At 42.7% G+C, this 24,758-nt stretch overlaps 1 protein-coding gene across 3 annotated transcripts; it reads right to left on the bottom strand.

Moving 5' to 3' along the window:
• Positions 1–19,909, bottom strand: HACD4 (3-hydroxyacyl-CoA dehydratase 4). Of its 3 annotated transcripts, XM_082783797.1 has the most exons (7): positions 19,829–19,909; positions 15,559–15,662; positions 14,506–14,633; positions 7,003–7,115; positions 4,269–4,375; positions 3,335–3,466; positions 1–2,627 (listed from the first exon to the last, which is right to left on the bottom strand). In XM_082783797.1, the coding sequence occupies exons 2-7, from the start codon at positions 15,653–15,655 to the stop codon at positions 2,545–2,547; spliced, it is 660 nt and encodes a 219-aa protein (XP_082639923.1). In that variant the 5' UTR covers positions 15,656–15,662; positions 19,829–19,909; the 3' UTR covers positions 1–2,544. The 3 variants fall into 3 exon arrangements, with proteins under 3 accessions (XP_082639923.1, XP_082639924.1, XP_082639925.1); XM_082783798.1 differs by lacking the exons at positions 1–2,627; positions 3,335–3,466; positions 4,269–4,375; positions 7,003–7,115 and adding exons at positions 11,223–11,791; positions 13,681–14,082; XM_082783799.1 differs by lacking the exons at positions 1–2,627; positions 3,335–3,466; positions 4,269–4,375; positions 7,003–7,115 and adding an exon at positions 12,568–14,082.
• Between the last annotated feature and the right edge of the window lie 4,849 nt (positions 19,910–24,758).

A 24,758-nucleotide genomic window follows, 5' to 3' on the forward strand; every position in this document is an offset into this window, starting at 1 on the left:
TGCCAAATAAAAACAGGGCAGTGAGAAGCACAGGCACAGCTCTAAAACACCTTCCTCCCACCTCCCTCTTCTTCCCAGGCTCAACTTTACTTCTTCATTCCTGACTCCTCTGAGTGGTGCAGGAGGGATGGGGAACAGAGGCTGTGATCAGTCTGTAACACTTCGTTTCTTCCGTGTCTTCCACCTCACACTTTTTGCCCGCTGCAGTGTGGAGCCCCTCCCATGTGACACAGTCCTTCGGAAACCACTCCAGCACGAGTCCTTCCCATGGGCTGCGGTTGAGAACTGCTCCAGCACACATTGTTTCCGTGGGCACAGTTCATCTAGAAAAGGCTGCACCAGCGTGGGTCCCTCAAGCTACAGTTCCTGCCGGGAGTCTGCTCCAGCACAGGCTTTCCATGTCTGCATCTTCAGGATGTAACCGTCTGCTCTGGTGTGGGGTCCTCCACAGGCTGTAGCACAAAGATCTGTTCCGATGTGGTCTACCACGAACTGCAGGGGCACTGCTCCACCATGGTCTTCACAGAATGCAAGGCTCTGCTGTAATGCTTGGAGCACCTCCTCCCCCTTCCTTTTTCCTATCTTGATGTCTGAAGGGTTGTTTAGCTCATTTTCTCACTCCTCGTTCTCACAGCTGCTGCACATTTTGTTTTACCCTTTTGTAAATATGTTTTCACAGGTGCAGCCAGCTTTGTTAACAGGCTTGGTGTTGTCCCACAGTGGCTCTGTTTTGGGCCAGTTGGAACTGCTTGTGTCTGGCAAGGGGTCAGCTCCTGGCCTCTTCTTGCAGAAGCCATCCCTGCAGCTTCCCCACTGCCAAACACTTGCCACATAAACTCAACACAATATATGTCATGCTTCCTCATAAAGGATGTTGATTCTATACAGTTTTACACCAAAAGCATTATATTGAATTGCCAGAGGGGAATGTGTCTCTGTTTCACCTTTCGTGTGTTACAGTAATTTGATTACGAAGTTTTCTTCTTTGGGCTCTCTTCTTCAAAGCTGCCATCCTCTTCAGCTGCTTTATGCTCTTCTTTATCCAGACTGCCTACACTTGAATCAGTTTGGGTCTGACAGAAGTGCAAAGTGAAAGTACCTGTGTGTCTGATAAGGTCTGAGTTACTAACTCTGTCTGCAGTGCTTTCAAAATATCCGGGATTGCCCATTAAACTATTGCATGTGTGACCCTGTTGCTTATGTTTCATAAATACTCCAGTATTCACAGCAGTCTGCAGGCATCGTCTGCCACATATATTGAATAAAAACGATAGTAGGTGACTTTTCATAACAGCTTAGCTCATATGGACTAGCCCCAGTTGTTCCCAGTTACAACAGTCTGAACCCCCTCTTAAGCTGCATGGCTTAGAAAGTTGTAACAACAGCCTCTTCGTAACGTGATTGCATTTGTTTTCCTTGTAACTCTCTCCTCCAAGGTTTCATCCAAGTTTTTTTAAAAAATAGCCTCACTTTTCTTCCCCACCTGCATGAACTCAAATGCAGATGATAAGCAATACAAATGAAATGTAAGAAAAGCCCCTGTCTACCTCTGAGCAATTTGTGCGGCAAGTATAGTCTATTTTCTACTATACAGAGTTCCCTGGGCTGTTATCCATGTTCTTGACACCCAGTTTCAAAGAGACTGTATTCTGTCCCTGTTCTCACAGATCGTCCTACAGAAGTATGAGGGGTGATGCACTTGAGTAAAACTGCATCTTCTACAAAAAGCAGAATTTTGTACATGGGTTTTGATGGTCATGACCTTCACTTCAAAGAACAACATATATTTAGTCTGGCTTGATTTTTGGTCACCTGTTTGCTGTTCAGCATGGAAGAAAAATCTTTGCAAGGAAAAAGATTCTTAATGTCTGCCAGAAACATGATTACAAGCTTTGTTTATGCCCCTTAAATGTCCCCTTGGGCATACAGTCGATGAGTAACTTCTCAAGTGACCAAGGTCACTTGCCTTCTTGCTTTAGTTGCATTTTCTGGAGTCTTTTTTGCGAGGTGAAAGGATCCGTTGTGAATGCTCGGGGCTAATCAGCTGGTGAATCTCACAGGTTTCCAGCTTTTGCTCCTTGAGAGATTCCAGTTCTAACCAATTTAATATTTTTATATATATAAACATATATGTTTGCCTAATGTAGACTAATCACACATTAAATAATTTTGTTGTTGTTGCAGAATACCTGTTGCTGATGAGGCAAGAATTAACATGAAAACAAGTATTGTTAGTGTAATTGTGGGTCAAGGCACTCTTTTCAATTTTTTTTCCTGAGTTTTCTTATATATGTTAGAAAAAATATATTCATTTTAAAAGATCCTGACATTTGAAGGCAAAACTTGAAAAACTATCTAGTTATTCAGAGCAACTACTTTTTGTAGGTGCATTAGAGACCTTTGTTTTCTGAAAATTCAACACAGCTGGATAATGTGCATCCAAACAGGAGTTGTGCATTGAAAATCTTTGTCTTATTTTTCTTTGCTTATAATACGCAGCAGCCCACTGGGAGTGTATTTCTTATTTCAAAGCAAGGTATCAACTTAGCTTCTTTTCTTTTTGATGTTGCCAGTCCCTAGGTGAGCCTTCCTTTCTGAGAAGAGGTTCTGCGTGATAAAGCACATACCTGAATCAAAACACAAAATGATGTAAGAACAAAGGAGGGGAGACCAAAGCACCTTTAGTTCATTTAGGAGGAACAGTATGATTCTTTGGCTGGCAACCCTGAACAGTCCCTTGTGTGAACTGAATAACAGAACACTACAGTGATTAGATTATTCCAGTTAGCATTAAAACCAATGACAGAACAAAGGCTTGGCTGTAAGGTTAGCTATAGTTCAAATTTTTCAACAATATATGGTTGAAAAGAAGAAGTCTATTTATACACAATTTCAGGATTTTCTTTGCCACCCCTTTGATTGTTAAATTGGCTGTAGAAGTTTTAATATAAATGTAAGTCTTCATTGCCAGCTGGGAGGAATGAGTGAGGAAGGGTAGCACAGAATGAGCGTGTGACCAAATGGAAATTGATTTTAAAAAGATCTCCATAAGTATATGTAAGGCCAAGATCATTAAAGTACTTTTATAGATATACATATATATTTTATTTTTATCCCTCCAATGCAAACACCATGTTTCAGAACCAATTATTTGTGTTTGAAAGATATCAGAATTCAAACCAGCTGGTGATGAACCAAGCTGTAGTATTCGGTAGATGTTACAGAGAGATTTACAGTTTCTGAAAGGAGCTGGACTGATTTGATTTTGATTTTTAGTTGCTATAAGTATTTCAGCTGTGCTGCGAGTTGGCTTTCTGGAAGATGAGATACTTACCTATAAACAGTACTAGCAGGTATGTTTTCAGAACATAGGGGAAGTAGATTGAGAAGGCGAATGGTAATGGTAGCTTGATGGAGTATGTCCCAAAGGTTTCAAAATAAGGCAGCGATACGTAGATTGCAAATGCTGTAACATAACACAGGAAATCTTTAGTCAAAAGGAGGTGGAAGATCATCAAAAAGCTTCATGTAAAAAAGCCAGTTACCTGGAAGGCACAGATTGCCTTATTATATACCGAATTTAGCGTATTGTTTGTATGCATATGTACATGCTATTTTCTCCTTGAGTTCAGTTTCATAGGTCTGAGATGCCAATTGTTCTTAACACTAGAATTAGTAAAGTTTACTGTTCAATAACAAATTCTGCCACTGCCATAGCTGCATCGTTGGCAGTTTGATCTCAGTGGGGACATTTGCTGGTGTGTGATAAGCAACTAAGCATGGCCTAAGCTGCTAGTGTCAGGTTCAGTGGGGGAACGGGCAGCTTTGCTATTTGTAGGCTAATGTGGTCAGTCTGGAATGGGGAATTTGTGTGTCTTTCAAGGAGCTATTTTGTTTATCCAGAGAGATAAGTGTTTTCCTGTACTGTTAAAAAGCAAACAGAACCTCAAATAAGGAGAAAAAAAAAAAAAGTACAGAAAAGAGGGAGATAGGTGATACAGAGGTTAATAAGACAGTACATAAACATTTATAAGTACTTTGGCAACACAAAATATCTTAAAAACACAAATGACGATCAAACTGATCACATTTTATTGGAGAAGATTAATGAAGCAAGTGGTTTGTCCCCTTCCTATAGAGTCATAGAATCATAGAACGGTTTGGGTTGGAAGGGGCCTTAAAGACCCACCACCAATTCCAGCATCCCCAGGGACACCGACCCTTAAACCAGGAGCTCAAAGCCCCATCCAGCATGGCCATCTCCTTACCTTTAGCCAGAACAGAAAGGGGGTAGAGCAGGATACAGAGTGAGAAGTTCAGCCACGTCAGTGGTAGGTAGTATATTCCTGTCCTTGCTAACATGTTGTAAGTGTACCTGCAGCAACAGAAGAGCAGATGACTCAGAAGGAACAAGCATGTAAAGAATGTTTATTTATAAGCATCTTTATAAGCTTCTTTCTATTTAAAGAAATACTATTGAAGAATCTGAGGCAGTTGCAGAAGAGTGTGGAGGTGAACATCTGAGAACCTTTCAGAGCAGATCTGCAGAAATTTTGTTCAGGCCAGCTGGTATTCAGGTCTGAAAATTCATTGTTTCAGAAGCCTTGTCTGCGGTGCTACCTAGAGCAGTCAGACAGCAATACAGCCCTCCAGCCCAAAGGTGTTCTCAGAAAACAACAAGATTTCACATCAGTCCATCAGAAAACAAATTTCAGATAGGGTTGTTACAACTGAGAGGGGCATATAGTGTCTGACTGTTGCTTGGGATTGACAAAATGCTGATTTACGACTGCTGAAATGGCTAAAGCACTGGTGGAGGAGGCTAAACAGTGAGATAATAAAAGGTACTCACTCTTCTGTAGCACAACAGCTGCCCCTCCTCCAGGCATCAGGAGGAGTCACTGGTTAAAAAGCAGCTACAGTCCAATGCAATGCAGCTTTTTTTTTTTTTTTTTTTTTTTTTTTTTAATGTGGGTGTTGATGTTGCGCACTAGGAGACCAGGATTTCAGTCTCCAAAAGTGATCTAATGAGCGTGTATGATCTACAAACAAACTAGTGGTTTTCCAGATACTGGAGAAACTTATCTGATCACTTTTTTGGGGGGGGTTATTTGGAAGGCTCTTTGACCTGTGGTCATGCTAGACATATCTAAAAAAAGATTTGTAAGCCACTGTTAGCCAGAACTGTTTCTGACAGATAGAACCAGCATTAAATACATTTTCTGTACATGCCTTGTATTCGTTCATTTGACTACTTGTGTATTATTCCCACATTGTAGAAGAGGAGTTTGATAGGCTGGAAACATACCATCTTCTCTCAGGCTTGCCCTCCACAACCTCCAGATTGTCTCCATTTTTTTCATTACTGTTTTTAAGGGATAATCTCAACCTAGCACAAAAAGGAGACAGGTACTTCCTTTCTCTATACCTTATTGGACTGTTTATGGTATAAGCAAGAAAGCTCAAATATGGGAAGCTTCACAGTATATGCCCTCAGTATATCTTCAGCCATAATGCATAGGATATGTACGTCCCTGAAGAATGAAGAATTTATAATACTTTAGGACCAGTATGCTGACAGATGGGATAATTTCCAGCGTACTTTTAGACGTGTTGCTTTGGTTGCTAGGGTTCAGCACAGATGCTGTAAAATAAACCAGAAATGATTTCTAATTCACTGTGAGTTATTTTATGCATTCTTGTTTGAATTGTTTATTTGCTGCTTCAGACCACAGTATTTTGCTTATTAAAGAGTCACTGTTATTGCTGTGATGTTGGACCATGTTCTTTAGCAATGATGGAAAATAATTATGCATTGTCAGGACCGAACAGCTAATATTTACACTTTTATTTACACTTTTGGCCTCTCCATATCTGCACAGAATGTTTTCATTTGAGATTAAGTTCTACTTTTTTAGCTTTATAAAATTCAAAAAGAAATGGAATGGAGTGATAAGCGAAATAATTCAGACATAGTAATTTACTAACACATGTAGTACAAATAGTCTGAAGCTGACTTAAAATCTTTCTTATCAATACTAACAGTCGTTTTCCTTTTTCAGCTCTCTTTTGTAACACACATTTCCTCTGCTGCCCAAATCCATATTCCCCAGTCAGTCCTGAAAATAATGTATTCAAAACAGCAGAGAGCTATTTTAACAGGTGGTATGTAACACATAAAGATATTTGCTTCTGCATGGCGGCTGTCATGAGGGCTGTGTCTTGTTTGAACAGTTGTTAACTCCATACAGCTTCCTTGTAAGTCTACAAACTGAGATCCACAGAGGCTTAAATAACATTTGAAAAATGTTATTGACTGCAGATATCAATGCAAAAATCATCAAGATAGAATTTTCACCATCACATTTTACCAGGGAGAGGGACTGGACACCTTTCACTGTACAAAACTTTTGGGATAAAAATCCTGGACTGTGTTCCTATCTATTTTGCCTCATGTGAGTTCTCTCTGTGGTGTGATTTATGTCCAACTATATTAAAACTCTCACTCTCTGCAGCAGGTGCTCCTTGGCTGTTTGAAAAGCACAGTGCAATTAACCCAGAATAATCTTTTGGTCTTAGTAAGAAGTTCTTCGTGTGCTGCCTTACCATGCTGTCAGCCTTGCATAAACACATTACGTTAAAATAAAATGATGTGCTCTTAAATATTAAATATATGATTGTAAATCAGTTTGGGAAATTACCGCTCCTCAGGAGATAGTTGTGATTCCCTTACACATTTTTAAGAATGTCAAACCCTTTGAACTAGAAATATTAATGCAGTGATTTGTGTAAAATCACACTGTCTCTTTGATATGGCAATTATTCTAAAAATCAATAGGTAGCTTACGAGGTCCAACTTCTTCTTTAAAATCAATAATGTGCTTTTCTGACAATTTTGATATAGTGAAATGATGAGCATGCAACATGGGTGGGGGGGAGGGGAGAGCTCTGCTTGCAAGAATTAACCATGTTCCCTTCACAATTTCACCATTGACTTCTTACCTGACCACATCTAATAAATTCCAAAGGAAAAATAAAACACACACGATGTATTTCCCTTGAACTTCTTCCTGACTGTTGATCACGACAAATAAAACAATTATTCTCTCAGTGATCTGAAAGGGAAAAAGAATTGTGAATTCACATGCCATCTTCTGTAGTTCTCATTTCAGTGTCATTTTGGCAAAACAGGAGGACACAGGTCAATCTGATTTGTTTTACACAGGCTCCAATGAACATGCATTTCTTGGCATACCTTTTGTTCAAGACCCCATGGGTACCCACCTCAGGGCAGTGTGATCACAGAATCACAGAATATCCTCAATTGGAAGGGAACCCCACAAGGATCATCAAATCCAACTCCTGGCTGTGCACAAGACCACCCAAAAATCCAACCATGTGTCTAAGTGCATTGTCCAAACACTTCTTGAACTCCCATAGGCTCAGTGCTGTGACCAGTGTCCTGGGGAGCCTGTCCCAGTGCCCAACCCCCCTCTGGGTGCAGACCCTTTCCCTAACCCCCAGCCTGACCCTCCCCTGTCCCAGCTCCATGCCGTTCCCTCGGGTCCTGTCACTGTCCCCAGAGAGCAGAGCTCAGCGCCTGCCCCTCCGCTCCCCTCGTGAGGGAGCTGCAGGCCGCCGTGAGGCCTCCCCTCAGCCTGCTCTGCTCGGGGCTGAGCAAACCAAGGGGCCTCAGCTGCGCCTCATACGTCTTGCCCTCCAGACCCATAGCCATCTTTTGCCCTCCTTTGGAGGTTCTCTGATAGTTTTATGTCCTTCTCATACTGTGACGCCCAAAACTGCAGACAGATCAAGGTGGGGCTGCACCAGCACGGAGCAGAGCAGGATAATCCCTTCCCTTGACCAGCTAGCAATGCCACCATGCCTGATGCACCTCAGTTTACGGTTGGCCCTTTTGGCTGCCAGGACACACTGTTGACTCACATTCAACCTGCCATTGACCAAAATGCCCAGATTCTTATCTGCAGGGCTGCTCTCTGACCTCTCATCCTCCTGTCTGTAGTTACAACCAGGGTTGCCCCTTCCCAGATGCAGAATCTGGCACTTGCTCTTGTTAAACTTCATATTGGTGGTGATTGCCCAACCATCTAATTTGTCAAGATTACTCTGCAAGGTGTCTACCCTTGACAAGAGTCAACAGCTCCTCCCAATTTAGTGTCATCTACAAACTTACTTACTTAGTGTACCTTCAAGTTCTGCAGCCAAGTCACTTACGAAAATATTGAAAACTGTCCCTAAAATGGAGCCCTGCAGATCACAACTAGTGACTGTCCACCAGCCTGATGTAACTCCATTTACTATAAACCTTTGAGTCCCACCCAACAGCCAGGTGTTCACCCCATCGTACTATGGATTTGTGTAGCTGTATGCTGGACGTTTGGTCTGGTAGGATACTGTGAAAAACAGTATGAAAGCTTTGCTGAAATCCAGAAACATTACATCAGCTGGCTTCCCTTGGTCAACTAGTTGAGTAACCTTGTCAAAAAGGAAATAAAGTTCATTAAATAGGACTTTCCACTTGTGAACCCGTGCTGGCTGTGACCAGTGACCGCATTGTCTTTCAGGGGTTTTTCAATAACTCCCAGAAATATTTTCTCCAAAATTTTACCAGGAACTGAAGAGACTGACAGGCCTGTAGTGATATATCTACTATGGTAAGGATGGAGGTTTGCTTGTCAATGGGGACGACTTGGGTTTGTAGCCCAATAAACCTGTGGATGAGACAGCTGAATTTAAAATAAGATTAAAATGGTCTTGCTCTTGTGAGCAAGGGTGACACCTGCTGTGCCCCAGTGCCTGTGGGGCAGGCTGCAGCACTGACCTCCTTGCCTGGGGCTGCCTCGGAGGCCACAGGATGCAGAAGACTATTGGGCAAGCATTATGCAAGAAAGTGGTAGTCTCACAATCCCAGTCCTGGTTTCCTTAGCTTGGAGATTTGGATCCTGAGGGATCTCTCTCACAGAAGATTTGCAGAAGGTAGGAAGAAAAGTAGAATTTCTTGTTTTTCTTCCCTCCTTATTCCTGGCCAGAACTGATGGATTTCAGCTTATCATTTATGACAGTTGCTGCCGTAATATTTGTGTTATAACAACATTTTCCTAGTGGTTGAACCTTAGCTGACCCACAAGGTATGCCTTTAAAAATGAGAAGCTAGAAACATAGATTAAAAGGCAGCATCTCTAGCTTAAAAAAAAATATTTAGTCAATACTAGAGCTCAAAAATTTAAAAACAAGTGTATCTTTTTGCAGCTTTCTTGGGTAAGTTTCATATCCATATTCATGCCCTGTCCTGTAAAACAAATACAGCTGTAGTACTCAGTACTGCTGAGAGTCTCCCATGAAACTATCACAGAACCATACTGGTTCAGTCTGATTTACAGTCTGTTTGAAAGTGTTAAAGGTTTGCATCAGTATGGCTTCATTTTTATTTTTTTATTTTTATATCAACTGGCACATGGAGTCACGTTTTCGTAAACCATCTTAGATTGGAATGATGTTATGAGTAAGACATCAAGCCTCTGAAAAGTCATGAAATGGAAACCAATTAACATGGTGATTTTTCTAAGTGTGCTCATTCTTCTTCACTGGTTTTCCCCTTCCTGTCACTCCTTCCTTAAACTAAAACAGGAATCAGCCTCTTAGCAAGTTTGTGCAGTAGTTTTGCTGCATCATGTTTACCAGTTTTTGTGTGGAATGTTTTGGCTACAGACTATTTTTTTTATTTTTATTTTTTGCAAACCGCATTTGTCAGATAAAGCAGACACAAAAACATACAGCTGTCATTTCACTATTCAGCAAAATTACGTGAATGCAGTTTTTCATACAGAAAGAGAGCATATCCATCCCCTGCAGATCTAGTTCCTCATCTTGGAAAGAACTAAGAGACCACAACAGTTAAAATGGTTTTGCAACCTTTCTATCAAGTCTGTCATCTTGTGCAGTTGATCCCGTTGGTCCCTAACTCAGGAAGTTATTTCTAAGAAGGCAGGGTGTTGACAGGCCAGGAAACAGAGTGAAAGTTAATAAGGCCTGTGTATGCTGAGGAACCTGGCAAGAAAGTGGGGAAACTGGAAGTCTTGCTGCAGGATCAGAAACCAGTTATAACAGAGATAGGAGAAGCATAGTGGGACAACCATCACAAGAGGGAAGTCAAAACAAAGGTAAAAAGTAGTGTGAGTATTGAATGGGCTTGTGTGCTAGAGATAAATAATAATAATAATTAATAATAATAATAATAATAATAATAATAATAATAATAATAATAATAATAATAATAATAATAATAATGAATCTGACTTAAAAGGATTTTTGTTGAAGATGGTACAGTGCTGGCAGTGGAGGCAATTTGTTACAAACTCTACATTCAGATTGGGCTGTGGAGAGAGAATTCTGCAATTCTGTTAGTGTTACAGATATTTAAGGGAATTGTCACAGGGAATTGTCTCACCTGGAGACAAAAGCTATATCATGATAATGAAAAGGCCAGTGTATTTTTTTGATGTGAGAGCTGGCAGATTTTTCAAACAGTCACTCACTCCCCAACGGGTGGTGCTGGGTGCAAAAGTGCTAGAAAATTGTATGATCAAGTGGCTGGGAGCTGATCATTATTTCAGTGAGAAACAAGGGTGAGCAGTAGACAAGTAACCACCCTCAGCAATTTCAAAAGGATGAGCACTGACTGGTGAGACAGGGCAGCTGTGGAGACCCAGCTCATGGCCTGGGAGAGAGAAAGGCTGCAGTGCTCCTTCTCTCCCCAGGCACAAGCAGATGCACGACAGGTGGCAAATACTGCCTATCTGGGGTTCAGCAGATCTCCTCTGCCACAGGACTCTTGCTTGGACAGGGCAGTGGAGCAAGCAATCAGCTGCATTAGTTGCACACAATTAAGTCAGAGATCAGGCTGTGTAAAGCAGGTTAAGCACCTGCAATAGCAGGGAACACAAAGCAGGTCCCCTGTGGGTCTTTTGCTTCTGCTAGACTGCAGTCTCAGCCAACAAGATGTGGGATGCACTAAGCTGCCACAGAGACTGACTGAACACCACCTGTGACTTTGCTCCCAAATAAACTCGCTAGGCAGCACGCAGGCCTGGCTGCCCAGTGCACATGTGATGACTTCACGAGGATGGATCGTGGCATCACACCCCCTTTCCATCTAAATTAGGAGCTTGCTTGCTTGCTTACTTCTATTCCCCCTCAAGACATTGTGACCTTTCCTTTCATAGCACTCACACCTTCTCCAACTCAGGGAAATCAGAGCTGCTTCTGCAGCTGTTAGTGAGAGGCTGGGGAGCTTTGCAGCAAGGGGTGGCAGGCTGCTACCCGAAGAGGAGGAGATTCCAGTAAATGTCCCTTTGTGTTATGCCCTTAGAGGCACACACATGCAGGTTTGTGTATATACCTATGCTTACATACACATATATACGAACTGCTAAGCTGCAGCTTATTTTTTTATCAATCATCCGTCACTTGCACAAATGAAAATATGGTATTCTCTTCCACTACTCTCTTGCCTAAAAAAGAAAAAAAAAAAAAAAAGGAAAAAGGAAAAAAAAAAAAAAGAAAGAAAAACAAAGAAAAAACAGAAGTCCAGTGTTTTCATGTTCATAAAAGGAAGTATGTGCTAACACCTCACCAAGCATAAATACAATGGTTTCATTTTTCATTCCTTCTTGATCGTTGTGTTAAACTGGAGTTTCCTTCCCCTCCCAGTGCTGGTCTCTCATGGGATACAGCAAGTGCTGTCGAACAGCGTAAATTTCCATAAGGCAGCCTGAGCATTTGAAGCAAGTAAGCGAAACAGAACAGATCAGACTAGCTGAGGCCAGAGCAGAAGCAGGCACATTCACTTCCATTTTTTAATAACCATGACTGTGCAGTATCATAACTAGTATCAGAAACCCTTATATAGCTTGTGGATTTTGTTCATAAAAACACCAGTCTTGCATCTTTAATACTCTCTCCTTTGCAGAAGTACTAGTGCCATCAGCTTTTACTTTCAGACCAGAATACTAAATTTCATTATTCTCTGTTTAGGCAACTGTGATGACGTGACACTTACTCTCTTCCCTTGGCCTCCTCTCAATCATTCAAGCTGCAAATGCTGTGAAAGTCACACCTTTGCACCAACTTTGTGCCCCTCCTTTGGCTTCCCTTTCTCCAGAGCACCCATCGAATGAGACCTATCTTCCTTCTGTGGTGTGACTTGACCTTGGCCTACCTAACTCTTCTTAATAGTCTGATGGCCTGAGGCTGTTCCTCAATGAGGCTGTCCCAAGTAGGTTTTCCTGAAAACACCTCTGAGCTTGCTTTTCCACTACCTGTAATGTGTATCTCAAAGCTGATGAAGTAAATTCTTCATCCAAACTGTGCTTAAAGCTTCTCTCTGCTACTGTGTCTACGACACAATCAACTGTTAGAGGGGAGCGCTTGCAGCTTGTTTTATTCAAGCTGACATTACCTCCATCCCTGTGCTTCCCTGGCATGGCCAGTCACCTCTTCTCTCTTCCTAGTGATCACCTCTGAGATTAATTTAGCTGTGAATGTGCATGGATATACATAGTCCAAGGGATAATACATAGCATCAAAGGGTTTAAAGCCCAGAGGCAGAAAAGCTGATGGGAACACAGAACTGGGCAACCACTACCAAACTATTGCTAGTGCCCTATCTGCAGTAGTCCAGTTACCAGGCTGTGGTAAGGTAAGCTGTATCCTTTCCAAGCATGTTGTTGAAAATACATATATTCTTTCCAAGAGGCATGGAGGAAGGTGTGTCAAGGCAGAATATATATCCAAAAGCCTGTACATTTTGCTTGGACAGCATGAAAATGATGCTAACATCAAGGTAAGACAGTTGGTTTTGTGTTGAGAGAACACTTAGGGAAATAAGCAAGTAAGGATCCAAAGCTGTTTTTGTGGTGAGGTAAATGCTGGGAGTCGCTGTGCTGAATCCTTCCCTGACCCAGCTTCTCTGTGCTTCCCTTGAGAGCACTGCAGTAATTGCAGTGCACCAGACAGGTCACTATTTTCTTGTTCAGATTATCCAGTTCACATCTAACATCTTTTGTGGTGGTACAGAGCAGTGTTTGTGCAGGTCTCCCTTATCTCTGCTTCTAAAGGGTTAGGTAGAAAAAGTACAGACCATGTCAGGGCTTGAAATGTATAAATTCTGCTAGGACAGACCTTCTTTGAGGTCTGTCAGCCCTATTGGGCTGGTCTTCCCTGCAAAACATGACATGACATTTATGACATTTGTTGAAGGTTACATTAGATCTGATCTTTTTTTTTTTTTTTTTCCTTCTCAAATCCGGATTAGTGTAAGAGTATGTAGATTTAAGCAGGGAAAAAACATTAATTGCATTTTGACAAATGTGATACTGTACTTGGTGAGCAGCTTGAAGAACAGAGATCTCTATTAGTCAATCAATTTCTAATGGAGATTTAAAAAGAGGAACATCTTCACCCCTGTAATATGTCATTTGACAAAAATGGGCTACCCAGAAAACTAAAAACACAACTAATTACTCTTATTCTTCTACCTTCTGACCGCTGAGAGCAACACCAGTTTCACCACTATTCAAATAATAAGGATTGGGAAGGCTTGAAGGTAAATTCAAGTAAACATTTTTACTTTTTCCAACACATTAATAAAAATACCCAAACCTGTGTTTAACTCCAACAGAAAACAAGAGTGTGGTAAGGAAAACGTCAGAGAATCATCTTGTTTTCTGCTATAGCATCTGTTCCTGAGGTTGGTTTTCTGCCTACAGTTGAACATACACCCTGAAAACCTCTGGCAGCATGAGCATGTTGCCACAATTTGCATATGTATGTGTGTGTGACCCTACAGTAAGAATACGACAATTCTCCTTTCTTCTCCCTCCCAGCATCAATTCTCCTGTGCCTTGATTTCTCTTTCTTATTCTTAACCAATTCTTTTCCTTTCACTCTCCATGAACTCCAGCAAACCCAGTTCCCTCTCCAGCAGTTCAGGAGGTTCGAGGTGCTGGTGGTTTTCCCACTGGCATGTCTTTGCTTCCGCACAACAAATTGTCTTGTGCTTGTCTAAAAATAAATATCCACATATCAGTGAGGAAAAAACAAGCAACATGGAAAAGAACTAGCGAGTAAAACCTAGCCTCTGAACATGTTGCCTCCTGGCTGCAGACATGTTGGCCAGAGAGGCCGTAGCCCCAGCCACCTGTGGCACTCTTCATACCCAGTACCTATGGCAGTGTTGGGGCACTCATTACTCAGTCTCATTCAGAAAGAGTTACAAGAGCGGCTCTTTCCCATGCCAGCTCTGTTGTGAGGTGAGAGCTCCCTCATATATAACCCTTGCACTTAGCAAACCGTTAGCAGGATCAAGCTCCCTGAGGAAAGGTGCAAGTGGACCATGCAGGGTAGTTCAACCTGGGCTTGTCCCCAGGGCCAACTATGGCTGAAGTGTGTACGTTTTGGAAGGAGGGTCTTGAGAAATGGACATACCTGCAAAAACCTGGGGAAGAAACGGCTTTTATCAATGCCAATGAGGATGTGCAGGATCTCCAGGACAGATAACATCTGACAAAGGCGCATCACAAGTCCTATGGAGTAAAACGTGTCGGCCAATGAATCTACAGAAAAAGTGAAGAGGAAAATTAGAGGGCAGTTATACAGTAAAAGTCCAGACCAGCTGCTGAGTTTGCTCTTGCTCTGTTGCCCCTGAAGATAATAAAAAACAGAGTTCACAGAGTACCAGACTTTAGCAGAAAGGTAGCAGAAGCAAAGATTTAGGGAGGAGAAAAGGCATCCCACTCTGTGTATGTTTGCAGTTTTCACACAAAGGCAGGAAGCTGAGAAAAGCATGGGGGTGCCTGTATTTGATGCATTGGCAACCATTGTGCAGGATGTGTTGGTTCAGGGATATGCATTTAGGATATTTCTAAATATGAGGAAATGAATGAAGAAGGTATAAAACATGAGGAGATGTGGCAGTTCTTGCCTGTACCTATACCCATGACACTTCCTAAGACAAGGAGATGACAAGATAGCTATGTCATGTGTCTTCAACTTCCCACCATCTGTAAATTATTTTGAATTTCCAGTCGTTAGTTTTCTATTTTTGTGCCTTAACTCCATGCAACTGAAATAGAAATATGTTGTCCTGTTTGGGGAGATAAAAATTTGTATACAATAACCACAAAGATATTCTCTCCTAGTGGCTTCAGTAAGACTAATATTCACCATCATGACTTGACCTACTCACATTTAGGTCTGTGTCTAAATCTAAAGTTGCTGGCACACTACTGAATATTAGAGCTCATTAGTAAAACAAGAGCTTCATTTCTGATGCAGTACAGGCAGAATGCAGGTACCAGCAAATTGTTCATTCTTTTCAATAAAAGAAACAGTGCTTTTCTCATTGAAATTACAGCCACTGGTATTGGACACACAGAGCTATGCATGCCCTATTCATAATCCTAACTTTGTCTATGATTTAATGTTTCTGTGTATTACTGCCTCTTAAAATGTTTAAGGAAAATATAGAAGGAATCCTACCTTTTCCAAATGACATGAACCTGATGATCATATTTGTAAATATCCAGGAATGTCCACAGAACTGCATTAAGTCATACACAAAGAGGTAGGTGTTCATGGTAATGCTGTGGAGGTGAATATGATAAAGCGAGCTGTATTATTTAATACAACATTCAGACATTGTGATCTCTAGATATTGCACTCTCATTGGACTTGTTAGTTTATCACAAAACAAAACAAAACAAACAAAACAAAACAACTAGATTGTAAACAGATCGATGGGAGCTGGCTGTGTCTGTCAATAGTCACAGAACAGTATTCTCCCTCACAGATCAAAAGCTCTCTTCATTAGTATACCTAAGGCATGCCCAGAAAAATTTACTGAGCTTCCACCAGTGACAGGGAAGATCTGTGGCCATACGGTGAAATTTGTGTCTCCAAAGGAGAGAGTAACCAAGCAAAGACACGACACTGAGTGATGGGTTCGAGCCTAGTCCCACTCGGGTCTTAGCTCTGCCTTGATGGACCAGAGGGATGGGCAGGATCACAGCCACAATGGCTCTGCCATGGGACCTGCACTCGTGCAGGCACCAGCATGTGGATTTCTGCATCTGGGTGATGTTAATCCTGTTTTTTTGTGCCCCTAGGTTTTGCTTAAGGCAACTTAGAGTACAACACGAATAATTTGCAAGGTCCTCAGCACACAGTACAGGTGCAAGTGTTCATAAAAATGCAGGTGAGGAAAAGGAAAAGAAAGACACATTTTGATCTGTTTTTATTCAATGCAGCCTGAAGAATATCTGATCTTCCGTTTTAACCAAATTGCTCTACGGGTTTTCCCAATGCACATTAAAATGAGATATTTGTCTTTCTGCACAATTCATGTTTCAAATTGTATTTAATAAAGTGCATTTCCTTCTGTTGAAGCAGACTAATTTTTATGGCTATTCTGATTTAATTTTAATAGATAAACTGACTCTCTGCAGAACTCTGTAGGTTCTGCAGAAACTTCAAAATTTCACTTTCCCAAGCATATATTTTCCTTTCACTTATTCTGGAGAGAGAGGTTTGCATGTCCACCAGTTATAAAAAGGACTGTCTACCATTTTTAAAAATGGTAGACATTTTTAAAATGGTACCATTTTTAAAAATGGTAGACAGTCAAAAATTTGTTAATTTTGTACTAGAATTAATCTCCTGTGTTTCACCAATTATTTCCTGTCCCAATAAGTAGTAAGATCTCTTTAAGTTGTCTCTTCATACAGTGTGTATGCGTCAGCATGATATGTCTCTGCCACCAACTATTTTTCATTTGTATCTGCACATTATCAAACACATTGAATTTCTGTGTTTAGAAATATGTGAATAAGATAAATGTACATACTTCATTCCGAGCATTGTACTAAGACCGTATGAAACACAATCATGTGCTTTTGCAAATTGACCTAGATAAACTGATCTAAATTTTTAACTTACATATATGCTAGGGATGTCATAGAAAATGCCTTTCTTCCTCTCTTTCTGTTATGCAGGACAACTGCTATTCATATAATTACTTCTATAAGCACAGAAAGGTTTGTTGGCTAATTTACCTCCTAAGAGACGTCAATGCTCATTAACACTATGACAGTAAGACATATGAAGACCCTACAAGGGACAATCCATAAAAAATTCCTTTTGGAAAAAGAATGATACAGATGAATTGGACTAAAATACAGTGTAATCTATAAATATTGACCCAAAACTCCATCTACTCTATTGCTGAACAATGTTTCCTCTCTTGTGGTAAAGTAACAATAAAAACAAACAGCAACAATGAAACACCAGATGAGACACTACACATTGCAAAAAGGAAAAAAAAAATGTTGTGATATATTGCCTTATTATTGGAGCTTGTAATGGGTAGGAAAGTTATAGGAATAGCTGTAAAAATCTTCTTCAGTCTTTCCAGTCAGCTTCTCCAGCAGTCCCTTTGGTCAGATGCTGTCATGTTGGCTTTGCACTGTATGCAAGCTGAGTACATAGTTTCTCTCTTCTTCTGGAGTCTAGTTTGTTATATCTGTCTTTCTTCCTCAGAACTTGTCTTTCAGCAGTTCAGGCTTATTTTCTGAACCCTTCCTCCATTGGCTGGATAGAAAATTATCATCGTTGCAATTCTTAAGCTGCTTAATCTTAGCTAAGCAGAACGTAATGAAGAGAATGCTTGTAATTGTAGTTCATGCTAGTGTTTAGCCTGTTTTATGTTAAAACTCATAATCTTTTAAACATACTGGTGACTTCTGAAATAGGCACATGATGTTGTAACAGACTACCCCAAACTCTCCATGAAATATAGAGATGTGCTGACAGGCAGTGTAGAATCATAGGATGGTTTGGTTTGGAAGGGACCTTAAAGTTCATCTAGTGCAAAGTCCCCCTTCCATGAGGTGAAACATCTCCTACTAGACCAGGCTGCAGAAAACCCCAGCCAACCTGGCCTTCAACACTTCCAGGGAAGGGGCATCCACAACTTCTCTGGGCAAAATTTCAATACCTTTGTCATTATATTAAAATGCTTTCAAAATTCATGTTTGACAGAATAAAGTACTACATCATGTTTCTGTAAGGGCCAGGTTTACAGCTGCATGCATACAAATGCATGTTGACTACAGACATTGTTTCCTCATACAGAAAAAGCAATCCATCACTGAATTTGTTCTCTAAATCAGATTGGAGTTCTGTCATGTTTGGAGATGGAACAAAAAGGTCGAGGTGACCTAAAAATTAATAACTTTTGCTTTATTGTTTTTGTGGTCCTCATTACTCAGAGGACCAACCTCTCATACGGTGATGCTCACCACCGTGTGAAAGAGTGGCCGGATCTCCAAATGGAGTTTCACCCTACTGTGTTAATCCCCACACAAAATGTATCCAAAACCAAAGAGAGGCCTTTGACAGAAGTGAAGACATATGCAGAGAATAAGAGGTGATTTCAGTGTAATCACAGGAAATGGAAGTGTAATTGTCCCCTATGTTCTTTCTCTTCCCCAATGAGTTATGGCTGGTCCATTTTCCTAGGTAGCCAGGAACAAATTGAGGTTAACCTGTTCCCCAGTCCTAACAGTTTTGCGTCACAACAGAAAGTTCATCCATCTGCTTCTATTTGAAAGGTCACTGCCACTGCCACAAGAGATGGGCTTTAATTACATTTCCTGCTCCCTCAGCTCACAGCAGGCATGGGTGCACGTTTACCTCTCAGAGTCTGCCTCTGCAACACCCTTGAAGGCAAAATACAGACTAGCAAACCCAGCAGCTGCCTGCAGGCAGCAGTTCAGTTCACAGCCCTGCCCCAGGCTGGCTGGCTGGCGTTGCAAACCTCACTCAGCCTTCCCAGCACCTGATTTGCAAAATGGGATTGCTGATGACTGTATTCTTTGTAGTGTGATCTGCTTCGATGCTTCCAATTTGATTTTAATGCCGTTTGGATTGAAGGCATCGTGAGAGCACTGCACACTTTGGTACTCTCCTTGTATTGCTGACAGATGAAAGAAGCAGGCATGGGACTAGCAGCAAAGGTACCCAGAAGGCTGGATGGTGCTCTCTGTCATTTTGGTTCTCAGCTCCACACAACTTGCTATGACTGATTTTATACAAAACACACCAAAATGCCAGTGGTCAACCTTGCCTAGCAGAAATGCTTCACTTTACCCACCTCCTCCCCAAGCTGAAAAACCTACGTGCCTATGTGGATCACCAGGCCACTCGGGTCTTGTACACAGCAGAGGATGTTCCCAAACGACCCCTTCTCCCCTTACTCAGCAGCAGCCCCATGTCCCCACGGGCTGTGGCCCCATCACGGAGTGTTCCCGGGCAGTGTCGGGGTGCAGGCTGCCGCAGGGGTCCCTCCCATCCCACACAGGCCTCTGTGGGCTGGGCGCTCCCTGGCTGCCTCAGTGACCGCGCTCTCTGTTGCCCGTCAGCCCGTGCTGGCTGGCTGCACATGAGGAAGCAGCCCTCGCGCTGAAACCAGAGAGCGACGTTCCTTTTTTTCCTTTTTTTTTTTTTTTTTCTGAAGGGTAGGTCTGACAGAAAAGCCCCTCCGCTGACACGGTTTCCTTTTAACTCACGCTGGTCTGAACTTCTGCTCCTTCCCCGTCCCGCCCTGCCACAGGCTACAAGCTCAGCAGGAGAAGAGCTGCAGAGAACCCGCACCAGAGATGTGCTTTTCTCTCACAGGCGCATCCCACCCCGCTTTATTTCCCCTTGCTTTCGCATTGAGCTGCCTCAGTCACCTCCGCTCTGGGGACATTACCTGTTGCAAGGGTTAGATCGCCGCGGCTGCTCTTGATCTTTCTCCTTTTTTCTCTTCACAGCTGCAGCAGCTGTTTGCTGGGAGATCAGCCCTCCTCTTCCCTCTTCCCCCACCCACGACGTCACTGTGTGTAGCACCAAGCAGGAACAGTGCTGCAATGCCCGAGAAAGGAGTTTCTAACCCCAAATGTCTCCATGCTCCTCATCACCCAGCCTAGCCTAGCCTGGTCAAACCTAGCCTAACCTAAGCCAGCCTAGCCTGACCTGACTTAATCTAGCCTGACCTAACCAAAACTGGTTTCTCTCTTTTGTAAAAATGAGCTACTCTGTAAATCCCACTAACTTTGTTGCTTGAGCCAGTACAATATTTTGAGGGATAACTGGAGAGAAGAAAAGCAAAACTACATTTTTTTCCCCGTTCTGGTTAAATCATCAGTGTTACAACAATGATGATAACACAGTATTAAATACTAAGGAAGGCTGGGAGCATAGCATTAAAGGAGCACTTTAAATTACTTGAGATAGAGGAAATAGTTTTCGCTTCTTACCAAGAAATACCTATTTATTCATGCCCCTGTGAAATATAGGCACTACTGACAGAGTACATTCTCACAGCATTGTGCCCTTGAGTCTTTTGGATATTGCAATATAAATCAGATGAAGAAGAAAGTCATTGGCAGCAATAATACTTATATAAACTGCTTTCTGCCAACAAATGTTCTCCCACTGGCACACATGTTGAAAGCACGTCCCATCTTACAGGAGGTTTAAAATTTAATGCTATGGCTGAAACAGCCACCCAGAACATAATGACTGACTGGCAGGATGTCATGCAAAATACAAAACATCAGAGGGATAAAACATGCTGTCCTGAGTCTCAGCCCTGTTGCAAGTGGTGTAGAGCTCCCAGCAAGACCACCTTTACCCTGCAGTGTCCTGGAGGGGTGAGACATACCTCCCTACTGACCAAGTGGGTGATTTTGATGATAGAAGCTTGAGAAGTGGGTCCACATGAACCTGATGAGTTTCAAGTTCAAGTGCAAGGCACTGCACCTGGGTCGGAGCAATCCCAGACATGAGCACAGACTGGGAGAAGAACTCACTGAGAGCAGCCCGGCAGAGAAGAACCTGGGGGTTCTGGTGGACAAAAAGCTCGACATGAGCCAGCAGTGTTTGCTTGCAGCCCAGAAGGCCAACTGCATCCTGGGCTGCAGCAGCAGAGGGGTGGGCAGCAGGTGGAGGGAGGTGATTGTCCCCCTCTGCTCTGCCCTTGTGAGGCCCCACCTGGAGTGCTGCATCCAGGTCTGGGGCCCCCAGAACAAGAAGGATGTGGGGCTGTTAGAGTGGGTCCAGAGGAGGGCCATGAAGTTGATCAGAGGGCTGGAGCACCTCTCCTATGAAGAAAGGCTGAGAGCTGGGGATGTTCAGCCTGGAGAAAAGAAGGTTCCAGGGACACCTCATTGCAACTTGTCAATACTTAAGGAGAGCTTATAAAAAAAAATAAAGAGCAACTTTTTGCTCAGGCAGATAATGACTGGACAAGGGTGAATGGTTTTAAACTAGAAGAGAAGAGATTTAAGTTAGATGTTAGGAGGACATTCTTCACTCAGAGGGTGCTGAGGCACTGGAACAGGTTGCCCAGAGAAGCTGTGGGTGCCACATCCTTGGAGGTGTTCAAGACCAGGTTGGATGAGGCCCTGGGCATGTGGCATCCCTGCCCATGGCAGGGGGGTTGGACCTAGACAATCTTTAAGGTCCCTCCCGAACCAGGACATCCTCTAATTCTATGATTTCCCGTTGTGGGACGCCTTGTTTTTCCTGGCTGTGTCTCGCATCTCCATCACAGGGCTATGCAGGCACACAGGGCTTTCCTGCTGGTGCAGCACCCACTTCTACAGCTTGAGAGCCATGATCTTTTTCTTGGCTAAGGAACATATTCCTTTCTTAGGAGGAAATAATAAATCAGCACTAAATAAATGGTTAAGCAAACAAACAAATGGTTATAGAAGGGCTCAGCCTATGGCTCTTGCAAAACGTCTCTCAACTGCGTGCCTCTGGGAGGATAACTGGTGTGACTAATCCTGCCAGGAGATGAGCTCATGGCTGTAATAGGACCCAGCAGAACAGCTCTTTTCAAACATCAGGCGAACATGTAAAAGCAACAAAGGCTCTCACAGCCTCATGATGTGCAAAATCCCTTGTGGACAGCAGCCAAGTTAGCATTCCCACATAAAACATGGGCACCCCTGAGGGCTCGGGGCATGGGACACCCATGCTGGTGCCAGCTGCCCCCAGAGCAGAGGCTGGCAGGGGGCTGGGGGTGGCCGCGGCAGCCTTGGCATCTACAGCCCCCTGCACAGTGGGGCAGGAACTGGGTGCTTGGTCCTTGCTGGATCAAATCTCCTGGTGTGATTGCATGTGAAAGGAATGATGTTGTCCTCTGGTGCACTCCAAGCCTGCCCCACAATGAGGAGCAAGGCACTGCAAGTGCAAATGACTAGAAAATTTGCTTCAAATGTGTACTTCTGACATTAACAAAAATGCTATTACAAACACACATTTGAGTGGCAATGCATTGCAGTGACAGTGCCAAGGCATGGGGTTCATAAATCCTATCATAAAAACTACTACAGAGAAAGTCAAATTCTTCTTTGGGAGATACAGAATACACACCAACCAGTGGGTTGTAGTAGATCTGGCCAATCAGACCTGATGCTAGCCCTTAGGATCTGTTACTCACGAGAAAAAAATCATCTTCAAAATACAGTCTTCTGTGCACAGCTTGCAGTTGGAAATGTAGATAAGGTGTCTTTAGTTGTGCAATTTGTAGTGGTGTTTATGTAGTGTGATGGCCTGAGGGTATGAAGAAGGAAGATCAGTAAAGAGGTAACACCTTTTTTTAGACAGTACTGGGAACACTTCCAGGCACGCAGTCTTTTATCCTTAACACATTCAACGATTTTGTAAGCTGTAAAGACATTGCTGTGAAAGCAAATAGTAATAATGCTACTGGAACACATGAGCTGGATGTGGGAAGACCAGGTAAATCCCAGAGCAAAAGTAGTTTTTATTTTTGGAAAATATTCTTTCTTCTCTGCTGTAGCTACTTCTCTTGCAGACAATTTTCTTTCTAGAACCTACTTAGCTGGCATGAAAAATTTCTTGTATAAAACCACCAGCATCTCTTAAAACAAGCTCCGTGACTGCTCAGCATGTGCTACTTCCGAGTCTCCTGGATTTCTCAAAATCTAAACAGATTGTAATCACGTTCGGTTTCTCTGTGTCACGAGGTGGGAAAAACACGTTCTCTCTGGGCTCAGTGTTCGTGTGTGCAGGCAAGTGCTTTATTCACAAAGCTAATAGCAGACCTGGAATATTTCATGTGATACGGAAACAGTCGCACTCTCTTTGAATGGGAAACATCAGCAGAATAAAACATCTGCTCCTTTTATGCATAGCTTTTGTTTCCAAATCCTTGCCATAAAAGCAGTATGTAGATGTGCTTTACAGAGAGAAACTGTATACCCTAGAATTAAATCTCTTTGTTTGTAGCCATTAAATACCCAGCTCCTTTCCTTTCTAATTAGCACTTTTGGCCACCTCAATTCAAGGCCATGTTTTGGCCTGGGGATCGCCCTAGTTTAAGCACTGGCAAATGACATCTCATAAACACACACTGAGCTGGAGGCACACGCTCTGCAGTGCTGCTGACCTCAGTTAAAGCAGGCAACCGCTGTGCTGCCGGGGCCGCAGGGGTGGTGCAGTGTGGTGCGGTACTGGACAGCCCTGTGTCCTGCCAGCAGGCAGAGTGCCTGCATCATGCTGGTTTGTTTCTATGCCGTGTGGTCACGACAGAGAGTGAGAAAAGCAAGGCTGTGTGGAGGCAGCAGAGGAAGCAAGTCATCTCCACACCGCGTGCAAGTAGTGGGGAAAAGACTCAACGTTGTTGACTATACTCTTGAGCTGGACAGAAGAGGAAGCAGCAGCCTTGCCAGCTTTGTCCTTCTCACATCCTTCTGATTCTGTAAATTCAGGAGAGACCCTGGCTTGCCAACAGATCCCGCCTTGCAGGCGCTGACTCACTGGCCTCATCTAACAAAACAAAATGAGTCACAGCAGCCAAAGTTCCCGATTGCTTTAGGGTGAGAAGAAGTGGGCTGTGTGAGCCAGTGCTGTGCCACAAGGGTCCACCAAGCAGATAGAGGTGGTAGGAGGTTTGGCCTTTACAGTTTCATCAGGTGAAAAACGGCTGACATTTGGAAATGTATTTGGAGGAAAAATCCCAGCCCATCTGTTTGGCTTTGACCGTATAGGAGTGACCTTTTGTATTCACCATCCTTCAGGATGGTTCTGCTCTACTGTAGGCACAGGTATTTCAGAAAAAGCAGGCTGGTGGCTTTTCTTCCCCACTGCCCTGAAGCTGGAGCAGAGCAAGAGGAGGGAAGAGGGAGACCAGACAAGGCCTCCCAGCAGCTTGTGTCCAGACCTCCCAAAGTGTCACTTGGAGGAGATGTGCCAGCCTCACCCTCCTTACCCGTCTTTTGTGGGAGCAGGTGGTCTGGAACACCAGACTGACCTTGATGCTCAGAACCTGCCCAACAGCTCTGTGGGAATACGTTGATTTGAGGGATTCCTTATTTTCAAGCATTGACCCCCCAGGTGGAGGCAATCAGCAGAAAACTTTTACCTACTCTTTCAGCATAGGAGAAAAATGCAAAACATTGTATTTCTGTAATAAAGTGCAATTCTGTGTTTCATGAAATTATTTCTACATGGAAACAACTTATTTTTATAATGCAAAGGATGACTTCTTTTCAGGCTGATTTTTGAAACCTGTTCTTTCTGTTCTTAAAAAATCTGCATATTCAGGGATAACATCATCTATTTATAGGGGATTTTTTTTCTAATTTCATTTTCTTACATGTGAGTGT

Source organism: Aythya marila (assembly GCF_965140915.1).
Source record: "Aythya marila genome assembly, chromosome: Z".
NCBI lineage: Eukaryota > Metazoa > Chordata > Aves > Anseriformes > Anatidae > Aythya > Aythya marila.

What these genes read in the sequence shown, in the direction of transcription:
- HACD4 (XM_082783797.1), bottom strand. Translation starts at nt 15,655, where the DNA reads ATGAACACCTACCTCTTTGTGTATGACTTAATGCAGTTCTGTGGACAT. An exon ending in GTTCATGTCATTTGGAAAAG is followed by an intron (nt 14,634 to 15,558) that starts GTAGGATTCCTT and finishes CTTTTTCTGTAG; the next exon opens with ATTCATTGGCCGACACGTTT. An exon ending in AATTTATTAGATGTGGTCAG is followed by an intron (nt 4,376 to 7,002) that starts GTAAGAAGTCAA and finishes CTGTTGCTGCAG; the next exon opens with GTACACTTACAACATGTTAG.